Source organism: Diceros bicornis, chromosome 4 (genome assembly GCF_020826845.1).
Source record: "Diceros bicornis minor isolate mBicDic1 chromosome 4, mDicBic1.mat.cur, whole genome shotgun sequence".
NCBI classification, from domain to species: Eukaryota; Metazoa; Chordata; class Mammalia; order Perissodactyla; family Rhinocerotidae; genus Diceros; species Diceros bicornis.
This window is the reverse complement of record NC_080743.1, coordinates 22,010,793-22,030,958: the sequence shown is the minus strand read 5'-3', so window position 1 is coordinate 22,030,958 and position 20,166 is coordinate 22,010,793. Positions and strand designations below refer to the sequence as shown.

The 20,166-nt window shown below is 35.1% G+C and overlaps 1 protein-coding gene across 3 annotated transcripts in view; it reads left to right on the top strand.

Moving 5' to 3' along the window:
- The window catches only part of ZNHIT6 (zinc finger HIT-type containing 6), a 59,856-nt gene that overhangs the window by 28,628 nt on the left and 11,062 nt on the right, over positions 1-20,166 (top strand). For 2 of the 3 annotated variants that reach the window (XM_058538418.1, XM_058538417.1), the window contains 3 exons: positions 6,683-6,751; positions 8,200-8,280; positions 10,394-10,471. In XM_058538418.1, coding sequence (XP_058394401.1) covers positions 6,683-6,751; positions 8,200-8,280; positions 10,394-10,471 — 228 coding nt within the window. The remainder of the gene's footprint in view (positions 1-6,682; positions 6,752-8,199; positions 8,281-10,393; positions 10,472-20,166) is intronic. The other variant, XM_058538419.1, reaches the window with a different exon arrangement.

The window sequence follows — 20,166 nt, the reverse complement described above, 5'->3', positions numbered from 1 at the left end:
AATATAAGATAGTGATTTTCTTAAGCCAACCAGTAGGTGCATACCCCTGGAGGTAGTGATGGAGTCCTTTAATCCAAGTATGGTTATGGATTAGGAAGGAGGATGGATGGTGATAAGGGATTGCCAATCAAATAGACAATGAAAATGTCCACTATAACGCTTAAAAATAGTTTTAAAATAAGGCAAATATTTAAAAGAAAATATAATTGAGGTACATTTGAATTAGCAGTAGAGAAAAATACATGGTTTGTTATTGAACTTTCAATTCTGGAAAGTTCATAATAGTATAGTAGATTAGAGCGTAGACTCTAGAGTTATTGTACTGCCTGCCACTTTCCAGTGAATAATGACCTTGGAGGAATGACTTTCTTCTACCTTAGTATTTTCATCTATAAAGTGAAGTAACGGCATTTATCTCACAGAGTTAGAAGAATTAAATGAATTAATACATGTAAAACATTTAGAACAATGTCTGACATAAAAAGCACTTAAACTATTGTTATTATTATTGCTACTTTCTAGTGTTCTCTGGTAAAAGGATCTGCTGGTAGTTTTCATAGACTTTTCTAATTTAATTAGTGGTATAATGTTCTGAAGATCAAACATGTAGAAAGTCTAGCTTTAGCTTACCTCGTGGAGTCATCTGTCTTTAAAAATCAGAAGTAAAAATTTCAGGCATATTTGAACTGACATGGTATGTCCGTGTGCTTCTCAAAGTAGTGGGAAATACTTCCTTTAATAACTACAAACAAGGACAGGAAAGTTAATGTCTTCAGTGTACTATAAAACACTCTGAGAGTTAAGTAGTAGGATAATGGATCTCTTTCTAAGCCCTTCATTTCACCCTTCTTTAAAAACCTTTGTCACTGGTGCATTAACCACGTAATAAAATCCATGCTGTTTAGCAAAACATTCAGGGCCTTTTACAATCTGTTATTAATCCATGTGTCCAGTTTCATCTTTAGCCACTAAACACTAAATTCAGTGTAAGTAGAGTTTGGTTATGAACTCATGGCGAGATATTCTTGGTTAAAGGCCATGTCAGTATTTCTGTTCTAGGCTTCATAATTCAGGATGTTGAATTGAATGCAGAATTATAACAGTGGTAATAATAACAGTAACTAACATTTTTGATTGCTCAGTTCTGAGCTCTTGACATATATTTACTCATTTAATACTATGATATAAATACTATTGTTATCCCCATTTTACTGTGAGAAATGTGGCACAGAGATGTGTCTCTTGCTCAAGACCACGTAAAGTAATAAATTAACAGAAGGATTCAAACAGAGTCCACTTAACCTCTGCCCTGTCATACTTCTGGGCATTACAGTATAGTGAGTATTCTTCCTGTGTACAGTGTCAATAAAGAACAGAGTGCTTTCATGTGAAAACTCTATACTCTCACAGTGATAGAGAAGGAAAAATGCAGTGCGCAGGGTTGGTGATTGACTCACTGGCCTAAAAAGAAGTCTGCTTGGGCTCATCCCCTCAGTGTCTTTGTGTCCCTAATGCCTAGCTAGCCTTCAGAAGTGTTCTTTGAGTAAATGCTGGGTAATCAGTGATGGAGTAGAATAATAATTGGTGATTTTTTTTAAGAACAAAAGTATTCAAGCTCATTTAAACTTTGTATTAGAAATCTTAGTGCTTAGAATTCAGACTCCATATGTAACTCTTAGTTGTAGCATATTTCTTGAGAAAGCTAGCTTTGAAGCTGCCAGAATGATTAGATAAGTAACCCTAGTTCTGGTTGAGTAATAATTTCTGAGATAAAAAGGAAATATCTTAAAAGAACTCTTCCAATGGTGGAATATTTTTAAGTTTAAAAAGAATGTTAAAATTATTGCTGTCCTTTCTATGACTACCATCCTGCACTTCCCCATGAGAACATTTTTGACTTTGATGATTGTAAAAAATAGCAAATCTTATGTCAAAGATTTATTTAATACAGACACGTAAAGTAAGAATTAAGTCCTTTTATAATGTCAAGAAATAACCGTAGTTAAAAGTTTGGGACATATTCTTCATACTTCTGAATACACGTATGAATGTAAATGCCATCATTCAGCATGTACATTTTTCTGCCTAAGTGCGTATAGTTCTGCCTCATCTTTTCATTCGTTATGTAGAGTTACCATGATTTATTTAATCAAATTTTTTGATGATATACATTTAGATTTTATTATGAATTTTTATTTATAGCTTTTATGAAATTGAACTGCCAGAAGCTTGCACCAGTTTATACTCCTATTAATAATGGAGAATGTCCATTTTACCACACTTCCCAAGCATCTCTAAATTTAACATCTTTATAAATCTGGTAAATGAAAATATTTTATTTCTTTGGCTATAAATGAGCTTGCACATCTTACCGTATCAAGAGAGCAGTGCCATTTAAAAGGATCTGATGATTTTGATTTGGATCTTCTTCCTTGGAATTGTGGCAGCACTCCAGAGATGAAAATTAGCAATTCTAAGCTATGAAGTCGAGAATAATTGAGTATTATATGGTTATAGAACTTCCCTCCTCCCCAAATTTGTGTCTTTATCTGCGTGCTACTTTCTTGAAACTGTGGGAGAAAATGATCCCTAACAGTTTCTAGTAAGCAAGAGTTGTTAAATAAGGGCCCTGTATTAACTCCCTAAAACCAAATATAAAATAATATTTATTTTCCTTATTTAATAGGTGCACAAAGTGTTTCTCAACCTTTTTTTCATTATCACCTCCCAAGGAGCCTTTTTAGACATTTTCTAATTGCCCCCCATGATATTTTGATACCGCAGATATACTGTATATCTGTTTATGTACAGTGGCCCTTTGGTGGGCCACAAACCATTGTAATATTTAAGGTGTTTTTTTACCCTCCCAAGAACCAATTTTCTCCCCCCTTGGGGTGATGCTGCCTCCATTGAGAATGCATGATCTGTGTGTGTTTTGTGTGTGTGTGTGTGTGTGTGTGTGTGTATTTGGGGGAGGAGAAGAAAAGGCTTTGCTATGCATGAATAGTTACTTCAGTTTCATGGGACTCAGAAGAGGTCAGTGTTTCTGTTACTTTGTCAGGTCCTCCAGAAGGGAACATTAGGTTTAATAATTGCCACCATTACTTCACCAGTCTATTATCAAACTCTAAACATAGTGCCTTGGGGTGCCTAAGTTACCTACGATACAATATTTCCATTCTTGAGAATGTTGATAAATATGGCAAGGACACAATGACATTATTATAGTTGAAGGCATTTTGTTGAATTTAGGAAACAGTAGTCCTAATGCATTAGGAGTAGTAGTAAATGTTTAAACCTCTATCCCGGTGGTTCTCAAACAGTGGTGATTTGGCCACTCAGAGGACATTCGCAATATCTGGGAGCATCTTTTTTGTCACAACTAGCGGGGTGGGTGTTGCTAGTGGCATCTAATGGGTAGAGACTTGAGATGTTGCTAAACATCCTGGCAACGCACACAACAGTGTCGTCGTCCCCCTCCCCCTCCAATAACAAAGAATTATCTGGTCCAGAATGTCAGCACTGCTGAGGTTGAGAAACCCTGCCCTATCCTAATGATTCTACTTCTTGGAATCTATCTTTAGAAAATAATCCAAAGTAGAGAAACAATTACATATATGCATAAATATACTCACTGAAGCATTATTAACTTTTTTCTTTACGAAGTATGTTCTTTTAAAAAACTAATAAACAAAAAAGATATAAAATTATTCACAGTCCTCCTCACAAGTAATGTTGGCATTTTGATGTATGTGTATTTTGTTAAGTGAGACATGTATCGCTATATATAATTATGAAAAATGGGAAACAAACTTAATTGAGACTTTGGAAGAGATTTGATTGCCCATGTCAGTACTACATCAATTTAGGAATACTACAGAATTGGAAACCACTTTAGAGATAATTATCTCACCCATTTCAGGAATTCTTTATACAATACTCTTCTCTTTGTCCGCTCTTTCACTCAAATCTTTTACTCTGAATTACCGTTCTCAAATGCCTCTTATACTACCATACAGTTAAAAAGTACGGCCAGTTTTTCAGTGAAGTTAACTTTTAGTTACATGTACCAGTAGAGGTAAATGATAGCCCCATCCCTGGGAACATTCTTTTATTTTTTCTTTATTGTGGTTTAATATGGAAGAACAAATGGTAAAGAATTGGAAGGAGTCATAATGTCTATCAGTAGAGAATGGATAAATAGATTTTGACATTCTTCACACAGTGGAATACTGTACAACAGTTAAAATTAATGAACTAATCTATATGTATCATCAAATAAATTTCTAAAGCATGATGTAATGAAAATGCAAGGCATAGGATATTTAGGATAACATTGAAATAAATGTTAATATCACACAAGATACTATATTGTTTATAGATATGTGTATATATATATTAAAAATATAAAACCAGGGATGGCAAGAATACCCACCCAACCTCAGGATACTACTTACCTCTGATGATAGGAAGGGAATTGAATCAAGGAACAGTACAAACGATCATCACCCGGGGCTGGCCCCGTGGCGTAGCGGTTAAGCGCGCGTGCTCGGCTGCTGGCGGCCCGGGTTCGGATCCCGGGCGCGCACTGATGCGCCGCTTGTCAGACCATGCTGTGGCAGCGTCCTACATAAAGTGGAGGAAGATCAGCACGGATGTTTGCTCAGGGCCAGTGTTCCTCAGCAAAAAGTGGAGGATTGGCATCGGATGTTAGCTCAGGGCTGATCTTCCTCACAAAAAAAAAACAAAAAACAAAGGATCATCAACCATATCAATAACCTTTTATTTCTTAGAAGAAAAAAAATATCTCAAATAAATATGGCAGTATGTAAGTTGGTTAAATCTGAGTTTGGGTACATTGAGTGTTCTTTATGTTATTCTCTTTTTTTTGTTTGTTTTTGAAATATTGCAAGGTCACAGTTTTTAAAAGTAAATGTACTTTTTTTTTCAAATTTGTTCATGTTTGAACTGAGGCCAAGTATAGAAAGATTTTTATAATAGTCACAGTTTAGAGATGTATTTATAATAAAACAGTAATGAATGACTTCCTTATAACCACAACTAGTTAACTACAGCAAATAAAATGATTTCCAAGGGCTTTTCTCTCTTTGTTTTTGGAATGTTAACTATTTTCTGCAGGCATTTAGGGTTTACTGAATGCTAAGAAAGGTGAATGGTTCTTGAAAATTACTCAGGCAATGATTGGGGTGATTGGGTATGATTTACAATTCCACAAGATGACAAGTTCATAATCATTTTTCTCCTGTAACTTAACATGGAAAAACAAATGTATTTAGAAAGAAGCCATATTATGCATTAAGATTTAGAAATCAGTTTTATTTCTTATTAAGAGAGAAATGTGGTATATTTCAGCCTCTTGATGGTGATATTATGTTATGCCTGTGTCACAAATAACGAACATTGCAAGGTGTTTCATTTTGGAAGAATAATTTATTTAAAACCAGTAACTGTTATATTTGCATTCAGATTTTTTTTTAGTTTTTTCCTCTGAGATTTTAGACATCTGGCCTTTAAATTAATAAAGGGTGCTTTACAACTTTTTCTATATAAAAAAATTAAACGTAACATGATTGTTTCTTATAGGATAAGTGGCACTATCAACATAAGCATAATCAAGCATATTTTTTCTAGCTAGTACCAAAAACTATCTTGTTATTAAAGAAAAATTCCATAAGCAGATCTGTGATAACTTACCCTAATAGAAGGATTTTTACTTGATTTTATGTTCATGGTCTTCTGACAAGAATATGACTAAATCTCATAAATGTTTGGTAGGAGATGGTCTACTAGAATGTATTAAAAGAAAATTATTTTAGATTTTGGGGCTACACTGCTAAGGGATAGATTTATAGGAGATGCTGGCTGTTGCTTGGACGTGCTGCTGGCCATTAACTTGCCAGTGGGTTGTTAGAAATTTCTTCTCAGTAAGGAAAATGTGTAAAGCCATCATGTAGTGAAGACGTTTAAATTTCTGTAATGGAGTCAATATTTTGAGCATTAAATTTTTTAAAAAAGGAATGATCTCTAGTGTCACCAAATTTAGATATATTAAGTAGAACATGTGGTCATTTTTCTAAAATCAGACGTTTAGTGAATTATTACTGTTGATCCTGTATCAAACCAAAGTTTAGACCTAGAAGCAAAGGGACTGTAGCTCAGAGTGCATTCTGCTTAGCAACCAACTTGTTGTCTATTGTTTTGCTACTGAATGCACGTACTCATGGCTCAGAAGTGTATCTGCAGCCAGCTGGTCTCAACCGGACAACTTCATTCATCTAATTTCCAGACTAGTCAGGCAAAGACATCAGCTCCTTGTTTTTAGTCAGGAGGAAATTTATTTGTAAACTTCAAGTAGTAGCACACTAATCTCAAAAGCCCCTGAACTATGAGAAATTGCCTTCTAATTCAGGAATGTAAGGTCCTTGGAATTCAGAATTTCTTCACTTAATTTTTTTTTTTCTTAAAAACTCTTGCAAGTATATTGTTTAAAAAACATAGCCTCTAAAATCTTAGAAAAGAGAAAATACCTCTCAGTAGAAAAGATACGTTAAATTCTAAGAATACTTTAGAATTATTATCTGAAAACGAAAATTCAGGAAGTTTGATTTGTGTTCAAACTTTTATTGTCTACCTTGAGCCTCACATGATTATTTTCTCTCAGAAAACAACAGTTTTGTTGGCACGTAAAGCTCCAGTTTCCTCAGAGTCAAGCTGTGTACGTAGAAAAAAGGTATAGTATCATCACTGTCTATTAAGAACTTACTTGTTTTTGTTATGTCTCTGTATTTAAAATAAACTGTTAATTTAAATGTGATATCAGTAAATGTATGTCAGTAGTAGAATGGAAAACTAAGTTGTGGTATATATATACACAATGAAATGCCAAACACCATTGAGAATGAATGCATTATACAGCTACACACATCAGTGTGGGTGAATCTCAGAAATAATGTGGAGTGAGAAGAAGGCACAGAATATGATTCTCTTTGTAAATATGAAAAAAAAAAACCCAGAAAACGAAACAGTACTTTTTAGGAATACCTACAGAAGTGGTACAACTCCGAGGGAAAACATTAGCACAGAAATCCTGGTGTTTACTTCAGCAGGGGGAGCAGGTGTTAGGGAGAGAGATGCAGGGAGAATGAAGAGGGCTGAAAACTTTCTATTTCTTAAGCTGGGTGGTTGTATAGGAAATGAAAAATGACCCAATTATTCTACTATGCAAAGATTACTACTATTGATGTTACAGTGTGTCCCTCAGAAGATATGTTAATTTAGACATGTATATATGTATACTCATAATTGTTGTTAATTTACATAAACAGTTTTTTATCCTACTTTTTTCATATTATGAACATTTTCAGGTATCATTTAAAAATTTTAATGGTTGTGTACCATTTGATTCCTTGGATTAGGAAAATTTTAAAGTTGCTTTTTAAGTAATGTATTCAGCATATATCCACATTTTGCATAAATGTACTCTCTTTGTAATTGTCATATGGATTTTAGTGAACTTTATTATTTGACGTCGCATACCAGATTAAAGACAGGGAAAGGACGTAGATTTTATAGGTAGGGGTATATAGCACAGTAGTATATATGAATATGTATAAATGATTGAGGAAAGTTACTAGTTCAAAACAGTGTCTTAATTTTGTTTCTAGAGCTTTATAGTTTAAAACAACGTGCATACATACTGGAAAGTTGGAAAACCTAAAATACTTTGTGTCTAGGGAAAGTACTATCCATTTTGTAACCTGGTGTTATGATTTAGAATGAATAAACTTGAACATGCACTAAAATTAGCTTCAACTGAAACCTTCTCTCAGATTTTTGATTTCTGCAATTTTCAAATATATTTCATCCTGACGTCTTTCTTTTCATCTTTGAGCACAGGTGTGTATTAATTATTTTTATAATTGATTTATAGGGAGCTTTTTAAAATATTGTTTTTTAAGATTTTGTTAACTGTGTCCAAGAAATCTTTTTGAGCTTTTTTTCCTAAGTAATTTTTGCTTAAAAGGATGTTATATTTTGCCAAGAGTGAAATAAAAGGTCTCTGTTCAGTTCTTTAAACAAAAAAGCCACAAGATTTAGTAATTCTAAGTTAACACCTTTAGTAGAAAATTATAAATAATAATATGTTTTATTTTTGTTTTTGTTTTCTTTGTTGGGAAGAGTACCAGATGATAAAACTATTAATGAAATCCTAAGACCTTACATTGATCCTGAAAAGTCTGATCCTGTAATTCGTCAAAGGTATATTTTCAAAAATCTTGTAGCTTTTGGAAATTATTAAACATGTTCAGGTATTTGTTATGTACATATTTATTATGTAAAGTCATGACTTTATTAGAATGTGATGTCTCAGTGCAGTTTACTTTCTGTGCCGTTTCCTTTGTTTACTCAAGGCTTTGGGAGTCAGAAATGATGCTTTTCGATAGTAGTAACAGCCACTCTTAACACTTACTGTTTTTTTTTTTTTTTGAAAGATTTTATTTATTTTTTCCCCCCAAAGCCCCAGTAGATAGTTGTATGTCATAGCTGCACATCCTTCTAGTTGCTGTATGTGGGACTGGCCTCAGGATGGACGGAGAAGTGGTGCCTCGGTACGCGCCCGGGATCCGAACCCGGGCCACCAGCATCGGAGGGCGCGCACTTAACCACCAAGCCACGGGGCCGGCCCAACACTTACTGTTTATACTGTGTTCCAGACACTCTTTGAAGCAGATAATAATAAATGTATTAATTCATTTAAACATCACAATAACCCTTTAAGGTAGATTACTGCTATTATACCCATTTTACAGATGGGGAAACTGAGCCTTAAAGTGGTTAAGTGACTTCATCTAGCTAATAAGCAGGGAACCTTAGATTCAAACCCAGGCAGTCTAGAGTTAAGAGTCTGTACTCTTAACCCTTAAACTAAACTGCCTTTCAAGTTGAACCCAAAACTCTGAAAATTAAGAGTTTCCAAGTAACTATTAAAGACAGGAAATCCTATTTCAGCCCAGTCTTCATAAAGCTAAGGAAAATACACTCTGGCTTCTGTCCAGAAATACAGTAATACAGCATGGACAAAAATAGTTAACTTAGCATAGTGGAAAGATTCAGTCATGAATATCTGGGTTAGAATAGCTAGCTCTGTCCCTTATTAGCTATGTGATCAGGAGTAGGTTACTTAACTTCCAGGCCTTAATTTTTTCCATCAGTAAAATGAGAATGATATCTACTAGATAGGGTTGTCATGAACCAGCCCTTGTGGTCTAGTGGTTAAGATTGGACACTCTCACCACCATGGTCCAGGTTCATTTCCGGGTCAGGGAACCACACCACCTATCTATTGGTTGTCATACTTTGGTGGCTGTGTGTTGCTGTGACGTTCAAAGCTATACCATCGGTATTTCAAATACCATCAGGGTCACCTATGGTGGACAGGTTTCAGCAGAGCTTCCAGATTAAGACAGACTAGGAAGAAGGACCTGGCCATCCATCTCTGAAAAAATTGGCCATAAAAATCCTATGAATAGCAGTGGAGCATTGTCTGGTAAAGTGCCAGAAGGTGAGAGGATGGCGCAAAAAGACCGGGCAGGGTTCCACTCTGCTATACACAGGGTTGCTAGGAGTCAGAATCGACTCCACGGCACTAACAACACCAGCAAAGCATTGTTATAAAGCTAAAAAAAAATAGCATATATAAAGTTCCTGGTACAGGGCCTAGCACATAGTAGGCAGTGCTCAAAAAAGGAAACTATTGTTAAAGTATGAATTAGTAGTGTTCCTGGGCAGGAACCCAGTTGACTTTCTTTTCCCCAGATGGTACCTGCCTGGGATATGAATAGCTTGGTTTGGTTCCAGAGTAACGTAGTGTTTACAATTTAGACTATGTGGAAAAAATGTCTGATCCAGTTCTGGTTAAATCTCATTTTCTACTTTTCATAAAAGGTAGTACCCAGACTGAACAGTGCCCAGACAGATCCATGTCACATATCAAGCAGTGTCTTTGGGACAGCTACAATAGTTGAGTTTCTTTCCTTCTTATTCCTCATAATCCGGTTGTTACCATTGGTCATATATTTGGCAATAAGACAAAATACTTGTCACTAAATTGGCTACATTTTTAAAGAGTGAATAAGATTAATTTACTGAAATAGATATTTTTTAATTTAAGATATTTAATTGCACAGAGAGAAGAAAAGTAATTTTTTAAAATTCAGATCCTTGATTAGAAAATATCTTTAACCCCTTTTCTGTGTTTGTATGGATGAATTTTAAGTATCGTTAGCTACTCATAAATGCTTAGTCTTCCATAGACACTTGATATATACAAAAAATCAGTTTTACTTCCTTCAATATGACATTTTTATTTCAGGTTGAAAGCCTACATTCGCTCTCAGACTGGGGTCCAAATTTTAATGAAGGTTGAATCTATGCAGCAAAATTTAGTAAGGTAAAATTGCTTCCCTCCCCATTTCTTTAAATATTTTCTAATTCTGTAATAGAACTCAGTATCTTGATTAGCTTAAGTAGCTAGTTATTGTACTGCTATGACTTTCAAATTAAAATTTTTAAATAATCACACTTATCATAATATAGTATGATATACTATCATAATATAAATTCAACTGAAAAATCACCCTGGTTAGAATATTTTAAAATAACATCATGTGCGACTAAAAGATTTCCCATAAAATCCCGGTTTAATCTTGTTTCAAAAAATATTCAGTCTCATAAGCCTGTTAAAAGAACACCTCTGAGGGTGTTTATGAAAGGTGAAGTTGCTTTTTGGATAGTTGTCTCATCTCATCTTCTCTAGGCCTTGGAACTAATATGTGCTCTCCCAGCCTTCTCCTGATAACCTAGTGACATGTTCAGCCATTCTAACACTCTGCACCACTCTGAGCATTTGCCAACTCCTTGTCATAGATGGCCAGTGTGGGGATAACATATAAATGGTTCCAGAAGGAATGTGGAAGGGAGACAGTAGAAGTGCTATCCATCTTGGTTCAGGACATTTCTATTCTTAAATGCAGCAGGGAGAATAAAACCGATTGCCTCATCATTTCCTCTGTATGTACTTATCTGACCTTGAATAATTGCAATGGTTAGTAAATTCAGTGGCTACTATGTTAATGATTGCATGAATTGGATTATTTATTGTTTTTAAATTATTAAGTATGTATTTGATACACCAGATTGCTTTTATAGAATTAAATAAAAATATCTTTTTTGGTGAGTTTGGGCATCAACTTGACCATGGTCACCTTATTTACCTAATCTGTTAGCCAGACAATTAAACTTCTTGACCCAAGCTAAGGAAGGCAACCTATATTATTTTGGTGCAACTGCTGACAAAAGCTTTGGGGTTTTTCTTCTTTTTTTGTTTTTGTTTTAGTTCGTTATGGTTTTGTTTTATTTCTTTGTTGTTTCCATTTTTATTTCCTCCATTACCTGAAAGGGAAAGTTTGTTATATTTCCATTTTAAGTCAAGGCAAAGTAGTCTGTGACCAATGAAGAAATGTGCTAGCTCACTAAGCCAGTCAAACTTGACTCTTTGGCAAATATCCTCTTCCTCCAAAATTCAAGGAAACCAAACTTGTATGTGATAAAAGGTAAATGTAGGATACTGAGTATTTTGAAGTTTATAATATAGGACAGACTGTTTAGGTCCAGATAGCATTCATTTTTAACTTGGAAATGTGTTCTATAAATCCATGAAGAGGCAAAAGGGATGGAGATCTTAGCTTGTCCTAGCAGATCAGGGTTTTCTAGGAGAGTGGCAGAAATGCCTACAGCATGATATGCTCCAGAGGGGAGCAGTCAGGAAAACCATTTCGTGCAGTTGCATAGAAAGAAATCAAGATACATAGAGACCAGAACATGGGAGTATACTAGTCAAATTGGTAAAGTTTATTTTAACAAAGAGGATAAACTTGAACCTTAAAAAAGGTCAAAGAAGTACACTGAAATGAAGGTCCGATGACCTAATTCTAGACGTCTACTCCTCTGTGCTTCATTTCCTTTAAGATCTTTTATTTTTTCTTATTTTATAATGTTCTTTCTTTAGGAACTCAGAGGGGACCAAAGTTGGGCCTTGGGTTAACCTTCTTAATCCCCATAGGGGAAGGAATGATAGATTAATTAAAAAGTAAAAGGTGAGTGGTGTTGACTTTAAGGAATAGCTACAATAGGCTATGTTGATACTAAACCTGAGACAGACTGAGTAACATGAAAAGTACTTTGACTTTACCTTATCTATATAGAGAACTTGTCATCCAGATTTCCCAATTTGAGTCTTTTACTTGAACCCAATGATATATGAAAATACCACCAAAGAAGTGGAAGGTTACAACCCAGGTCCAGGAATTTTGGATTTAAAAATTGCCACCCTATTTAACTTTGAGTAGTGATGATGTCACTTTTAGGCAATAATAATGTCAGAAAATCCAATTGAGGTAGCTTTGATTCTGCAGGTGGACCCAAGCTGGAGTAAGGTACATCCTTATATTTCTGATTGTTAAGTCAGCCTCGAGATATAGGTATCCTAATTTCTACAAAACTTCCCAGTTTTATAAGTATTTTCTAATCACGAAGAATAAAATTAGATACTATGGAGATTCATTTAGAAGTAGATTTTTATTTTATTTTTTTAATTAAAGATTTTTAAACCAAAGTATTCTCCAGATAGTGCATTCATAGATAGGCTAAGAAGATTTGATTTATACTTAATACAGTTATATTATTAAAGGAAATTACATTCAGAGAACATCTAAGTAAGATTATTACAGGTTATAAAATGTTAGGCTTCTAATTTAAGATAAGCATGCTAAATAGGAGAATTTTATTATTTCCTGAAAAGTGCTTAGAAGGCAGAAACTTGTGGCTGTTTGATTTTAAATGTATCCTAGGATTTACAGCATTCCAGTAACTTCAGAGTTAAGTCGTCTTACCAAACACTTGATATTGCCAATTTTCACTGGTTGTGTTTTCCATTCTTGAAGGGTTTATGACAATTGTCTCCTGATACACCTGATCAACTAGAGCAATCTTGAATGTTTCCCAGGTTTTAGCTTTGCCCATACACAACTTTTATTTTTAGATTTCAGTGATCATAGAATGCATGTCTAACCCTAAGGAATTTGCTCCTGATCTATTTGGGAGTTTTCTTTCCAGAATACAGGGTTAGAATTTGTGTCTTCTTATAAAAGCTAATATGGCTTCTTAAGTACATTCATTTATTCATTCAGCAAACACTTAGTACCCACTATGGTCCAGGTACTGTTCTAGACATTAGGGCGATAGCATTAAGGAAAATGAGCTTTTCCTGGAGCTTACATACCCAGTGGAGGAGAGTTCATGTAAGTGCTTGTGTTAGCACTTACTTTCTTGCCACATCATTTCTTACGAGCTTTCTATTCTCAGAAGGTAAATGAGTGGTTTTAAAGCGGAAAAGCTTATGTTGGTAATGTCAGGCACTATAGGAGGCAGTCATTATATTGCTGCTCGCTTAAGTTATTACTGACTGAAGAATTTAGAATTCGGTCAGCTTTGATATTGTCCATTCAAGTGTAGTTTTCCACATCTATTAAATTATAGGCCTGTATTTTACTTATTAATGGAATCGTTTATTTTCCATAAAGAAGGTCAGATACATTTTCTATTCTTTATGTTTACTTTTCTGCTTTGATGTGTATATAAGATCCTGGTTTTGATAAAGATGTGGTTTAAGCTTGTTGTGGGATGATTCTTTCCAAATTTACTTAAAAACTATTAATTAGGCACATTTAATCTTTTAGGCATATAAATAAAAATTGGGGTTTAGACAGTCATGCGTCGCTTAACAACGGGGATACATTCTGACAAATGTGTTGTTAGGTGATTTCGTCGTGCAAACGTCGTAGAGTGTACTTATACAAACCTTGATGGTATAGCCTACCACACACCTAGGCTACATGGTACTAATCTTGTGGGACCACTGTTGTATATACGGTCCATCGTTGACTGAAATGTTAGGTGGAGCATGACCATACAAGAATGAATAGGGTACAGTAGTGGGGAAAACAGACATGAAGCAAAGGTGACTGAGGTTCCTGGCATGGATCTGTTTTCTGAGAGATGGAGGTAAGGCCTGGAGACTGGAGAGGCTTAGGGCACGTTGAATTTCAAACAGAAGTGGCGTCGTTTTTTAGAACATTATTTTCAAAAAGGATGGACTTTCTATACTAATCCTTTATTATTAGGATCCCTTCAGAATGAAATTATATCATATTTCATAAGAAGTAGTAATATTATCTTCTTCTAGAATACATAATCTGTGGAGAAGTAGACCTTATTTTACTTTAAGAAGTTCCAGACTAGACTTCATAGACTAAAAGTCTCACCATTACAAATACTAAATTTATTAAATCACTGCTCCTGAAACCTAACCCAAATTATGAGATGTTCCAAAATAACCTTTTTGCTTTTATCCAAAAACCTACATCAAAGTAGATTTTCTGTAAAGTCAAAATGTTAGAAATTTGATACAGACCTTGGAAAATTACTAAACCTCTGTTTTCCCATCTGAAAGTGGGAATCAAGACAGAAACGATATTGCATTGTTGTGAAGATTACTTTGAGATAATGCATGTCATCTACTTAGCACAGTACCTGGCACATAGCAGCAAATCACTCTCAGTAAATATTTATTATTCATGTATTACGAGTTGCAACATTCAGGTCATCATCTTGCTGAATTGACTCAATTAGAATATAGGAGTTTTTGTTATTGTTTTAATCCTAGAGATTACTTTCTTAGTAAAAGAGGAAATCTGTTTAAAACAAAAAGTTCCATATGGCTGGCAGTTTAGTGTATTATGCGTTACTTTTTTTAAATAACAACTTCTTTCAGCCAAATGATTTGTTATACTTCTGGGCTGTACTGTAAGTTCGGTATTAGCTATACTCCCAACAGGCCACTCGCTACTAACCACAAGGGGGCAGATACCCAATCATGTTTGTTTACATTTCTTTTGACATAAATCAGATATTGGAAGAATATGAAGCTTCAAGAGCTTGTTTATTTAAGATGTTGTCAACTGTTATTTCTGTATAAACGACTCCCAAATCTAGATATATTTTCAACCTTTCTCCCAAGCTCCAAATCCTGGTTTGCAGCTATCTTCGCTTACACATCTCGTTAAATCTTAAACTCAACATGTCTAGATCTCATCACACCACATCCATTTCTTCCTGATTTGTGTGTTTTGTTTTAAATGAGGATTAAATGGGCTGATTATGTTCCTGGCATCTAGTAACAGTCAACAAATGTTGATACTCATTCCTTGTTATTGGTGCTGTCATTCTTCTAGTAAGCAAGACATAAGATCTTAGAGCCATCTTTCACTTCTCCTTTGCCACCTTGCCTTACATGGTTGGCCTCCGTAATGAGTCTTCTGTATGTTCACTCCTCTCCATTCTTCTAAGTAGACTATTGTTTAGCATTGTCTACAGTGGAGGCTATCCGTTCCCCTCAACTAGATGTAATTTCCTTATCCTTTGAGCCTCAAAAAATGTTTTGTACTTCTCATAGGTTTTTGCAATCTTGTCTTATATTTTATCCCAATAAAATTTATCCCATATGATGATAAACTCCCTTTTGAAGACAGTGACTGCCTTAGGCATCTTCATCCTTATGTTGCCTGCAGTGCTGAGTCAGTGACTTTCCCATAGTAGGAATTCAGTCTTAATTTTTTAATAAGTAGTGTACTAATTCAGTTAAATGTATGTGTGCCTGCTATGTGCTAGGTGTTGATACCACTTTAATACTCTAAGGCAGGGCTTGAACAACTTTTCTGTAAATGGCCAGAGAGTAAGTATTTTTGGCTTTGTGGGTTGCAATTGTCAACTCTGCCATTGCAGTGTATAAGCAACTATAGACAATACATAAATGAATGGATATGACTGTGTTCCGGTAAGACTTGATTTACAAAAACAGATGGTGGGCTGGATTTGGCCTGCTGACCATAGTTTGCCAATCCCTGCTCTAAAGGATTTTTTTTATCGGTCATATATACAAAATGTATATATACAGTATTTTTCAATATACAAAATGAGAGAGAGATTATAACAACTGCCCAGTATAATTTAAAATTCCTTCAGAAAAAGTAGCACCTGTTCAGAAGACAAGCTTTTTGATATATGAACTTGACCTAAAGTATCAGTGAGTTAAGATGGGTCAAGTCTGTATTTTTCATTTATTCACTTAATATTCGTTGAGCCCCTTCCGTGTGCCAGCACAGTGCTAAGCCCTAGGGATACACAGACATCTAAAAGACTAGCCCTCAAGGAGCTCACAGTCTAGGAGGGAAAATAGATATATGGTAAATGCTACAGTAGCTATGTACTCCAGATTTGTCATTTTTTGATGGAAGCACATACCAGTTGCCTTCACTCTGCTTCCAAAGATTGGCATATAAAGCCACAAATTTAGAGTTTAAACCCAAGCCAAAGTAAAGCATTATCTAGGCTTTGATTTAATGAACATCACAGAAGATTATTACTCTTCTTGGGGTACTACCGCATTGTACTTGTACGGATTCTATTGGTTGTTTCCTACTGTGCTGCTTGTAGTTAATAATTTTGGAACTTTTTTTTTTTTTTGAAAAGCAACCAGCAAAAGTATGAGCTATTTCTCTTGGAAGATTTTATTTCCATGCTGAGAGGATGTTTTTTAAATAAAAACTAAGGCTACTTTACTTTCTTTGGACCTGTAACATGAAATATTTAAAAATCATTTACAGTGAAGTTAGGAGGTAAGATACTTTTTCCTATGCCTTTCTGAAAAATGGATTTTGCCTATGTAAAGGCCTCAAGTGAGACCCTGACCTCTTTTTGGCTTTCACTAACACCCACCACCAGCAAGCAAAGACCCTCTACTCCCTAACAGCAGAGCTGACCTCCCACTTCATGTTACTTGCTCAGATTCTGACTTCCTAGACTTAGCTCTGCTTGCAAGACACCAACCCTCAGCCCTAGTTGATTCTAAGAGCCTGGTCTCTTGTCTCTCTCATTCATAGTCCTAACAGATCCCTCCTGGCTTTTCACACAGCACATACCCCTACTGGCCAAGTATTCTCCCTTACCATAAACATCTCCCCAACTGATTATTTAACCTGTATTTCTTCCTTTATCAGAACAGTGCTTCTCAGACTTCAGTGTCTATCATAATCATCTAGGACAGTTGTTGAAAATGTAGATTTCCAGCTCACCCTCAGAGGTTCTGGTTTAGTCATTCTTACGTAGGACCCAGAAACCTGCATTTTTTACAGTCTCTGCCTCCTGAGACCACACTTAGAGAAACACTGGCCAGGGTGGTAAACTCTTTGATGACATTTTTGGATCCCATACAGTGTCTAACCTGTTTTCTGTATAATAAGTATTTGGTAGATGTTTATTCAGTTGAGTTGTTGAAGTTGTATAAAAGAAATATGTCGTTTGATATTAGGATTAATTTTTTGAATCAAATTTTTACGACCTTAAAGGTATTATTTGGTACCCTTGCCTAATTGAATTAGAAATGGAAAATTAAATGATCTTGTTTCACGCTTACAGAGAATGATTCAAAAATATACTTTGAAGATATTGTAAACAGGAAATTTATAATATGTATGTTAAAAGTTAGGATTTTATCAGAGAACATTAAAGGAATTCCAGAATTTCTAAGAACAGCATTAACTACTTGCAGATGCCTTGTCATATGTGAATAGCCAGAGTGATTTTAGTTAGATCCCTTGAAAATAACGAAGGATTAGTGAATAACAGCAGTGTGCTCTCTAGATGAGATTACTTAAACTTTGTCATGTTTTCCTTTTGGAATTTGGTTCTGTTGATGAGTACTGCAGAGATAAATGGAGGAAAATCACTTAATCTAAGAATCAGTAGTAAACAACCTTGCATGTAGTAGAAGATGCTGTCATCAGGGCTTGCCCATCACGTTAAGAGTTGCATTCTCAATAAAATTTTACTTTGAGTGTTTGTAATGTGTGTTTTGATCAATTTTATACTAATAAATATTCAATCCAGAAAAATTTTAACGTTTATTTATTTATTTTTTTTCTTTTTGTGTGAGGAGGACCAGCCCTGAGCTAATATCCAATGCCATCCTTCTCTTTTTTTTTTTTGCTGGAAGACTGGCCATGGGCTAACATCCGTGCCTATCTTCTTCTACTTTATATGGGACACTGCCACAGCATGGTTTAACAAGCGGTGCGTTGGTGCACGCCGGGGATCCGAACCGGCGAACCCCGGGCCACCGCAGCGGAGCGTGCACACTTACTCCCTCGCACCGCAGGGCCGGCCCCCAGAAAAAAATTTTAACATTTAAAGCCTTAAGGTCACAGGTAATAAAATTGCATTTTTAGCTTACATATTTATTTTGTTACAGAGAAGTATGAAGGTAATCAGTAGAAGAGTTTCAAGCATAAATGTATTATTATTTAGGATAAAATTCTGTGGAGAATTAGAATGGAAATACAAGTTCAAGGAGAAAAGGAAACCATGTAAGATTTCTATTAAGGAAGAGCTTGTTCATATATTTTTTAAATGGATGATATTGGTATTAAATTGCCATGGTATTTAGATTGTAGTAAGTTTACTTAAGAGTGATGTAACAGTTTCATTTAAAATCATCAATATTTAGACTACATCATAAATTATGTTCTTGACATCTATTTAAACTTGTGAGTAAAGATTTTAAATTATATTTTAGATGTCTGTTTAAAAATATACAAAAATATCATTGCTTTCCAAAATTATTTTAAGTTATGTAGAAGCAAAAAGTGTGAAGACCCTGAATAAGTTTTCCAAAAGACACAAAAAATACTTGCTTCAAGGGTGAGTTAAAATCAAAATTAAATCTAGAGGCCAATAGATGTCTTTATGGAACATAATAAGTATTAGTGACAACCTCTTATTGAGTGCCTCCTACTATTTTTTAGGTACACTGTTAAGCATTTTATATACATTATTATTATGTTACATTATATGTTTTAAATATATTATAATTGCATAGATAGCCCTGCCTTTGGCTTTGTAACCATTAAATAGTGGAACCTAGATCCAAACCTAGGCCTGCCTGCATACCAAGCCTTGGTATGTTCTTTGCAAAATAGCACGTGCCTCTCAGTGCCATCAGCTGCCATAATATATGTTCTTGGATTATGTGAAACTCATCCCCGGTTCTTTGTTATACCTTTTTAGGATTGTTGATTATTTTTGTTTTTTTTTATTTTTTCCCCCCAAAGCCCCGGTAGATAGTTGTATGTCATAGCTGCACATCCTTCTAGTTGCTGTATGTGGGACACGGCCTCAGCATGGCCGGAGAAGCAGTGCGTCGGTGCGCACCTGGGATCCGAACCCGGGCCGCCAGCAGCGGAGCGCGCGCACTTAACCACTAAGCCATGGGGCCGGCCCCAGTTGATTATTTTTCAAAGTGAAATCAGGATCAGGATGAGTACATGCGCTAAATGGTATTAACCTTTGGCCACATTTTGGATCTAGACTCTAGAACAAAGGGAGCAAGGGATCATTTGAGGACTAGACATTTTAGAATCAACCTGAAGAATTTCCACACACACAAAGGAAATATGTAGAGCAGAGTCCTAAATATTTTTATCATTTTGGAGATATGTCCAGTGGTGGAATGGGTTTCATGTGTGGCATTCTGCTTGAAGCAGTTTCATGATAAGAATTGTAAACTGAGCTCTAGGGAAGCTGAAGCTCAGCTAGTTGGCACAGCTGGGTAAGTGTTTACAGGACAGATGCAAACATAACTATTGAAGTTTCAGTAGCTGTGAACTTGAGAATTTTAATTTGAGAGGCTGTACTGAAGAGTAGATAAGTGATATGATGGTCAAATTCTTAGCAGATTATAAGCCTACAGTTTCCATACTGATGATCTCATTTCAAATATGTACTCTTTTGATTATTGGTTAAGGGAATTATGTGAAATATAAAATGAGAGTTTTCTTTAAAAACTTGGGAAATATATTTCAACTTTCAACCTGATGTTAATCTGCTAAATTTATCCATTCTAGTTGTGTTATATAATAATTTGTAACCAACTTTATATACTTTTCAGAGGGAACAATGACATGATTAATGGAA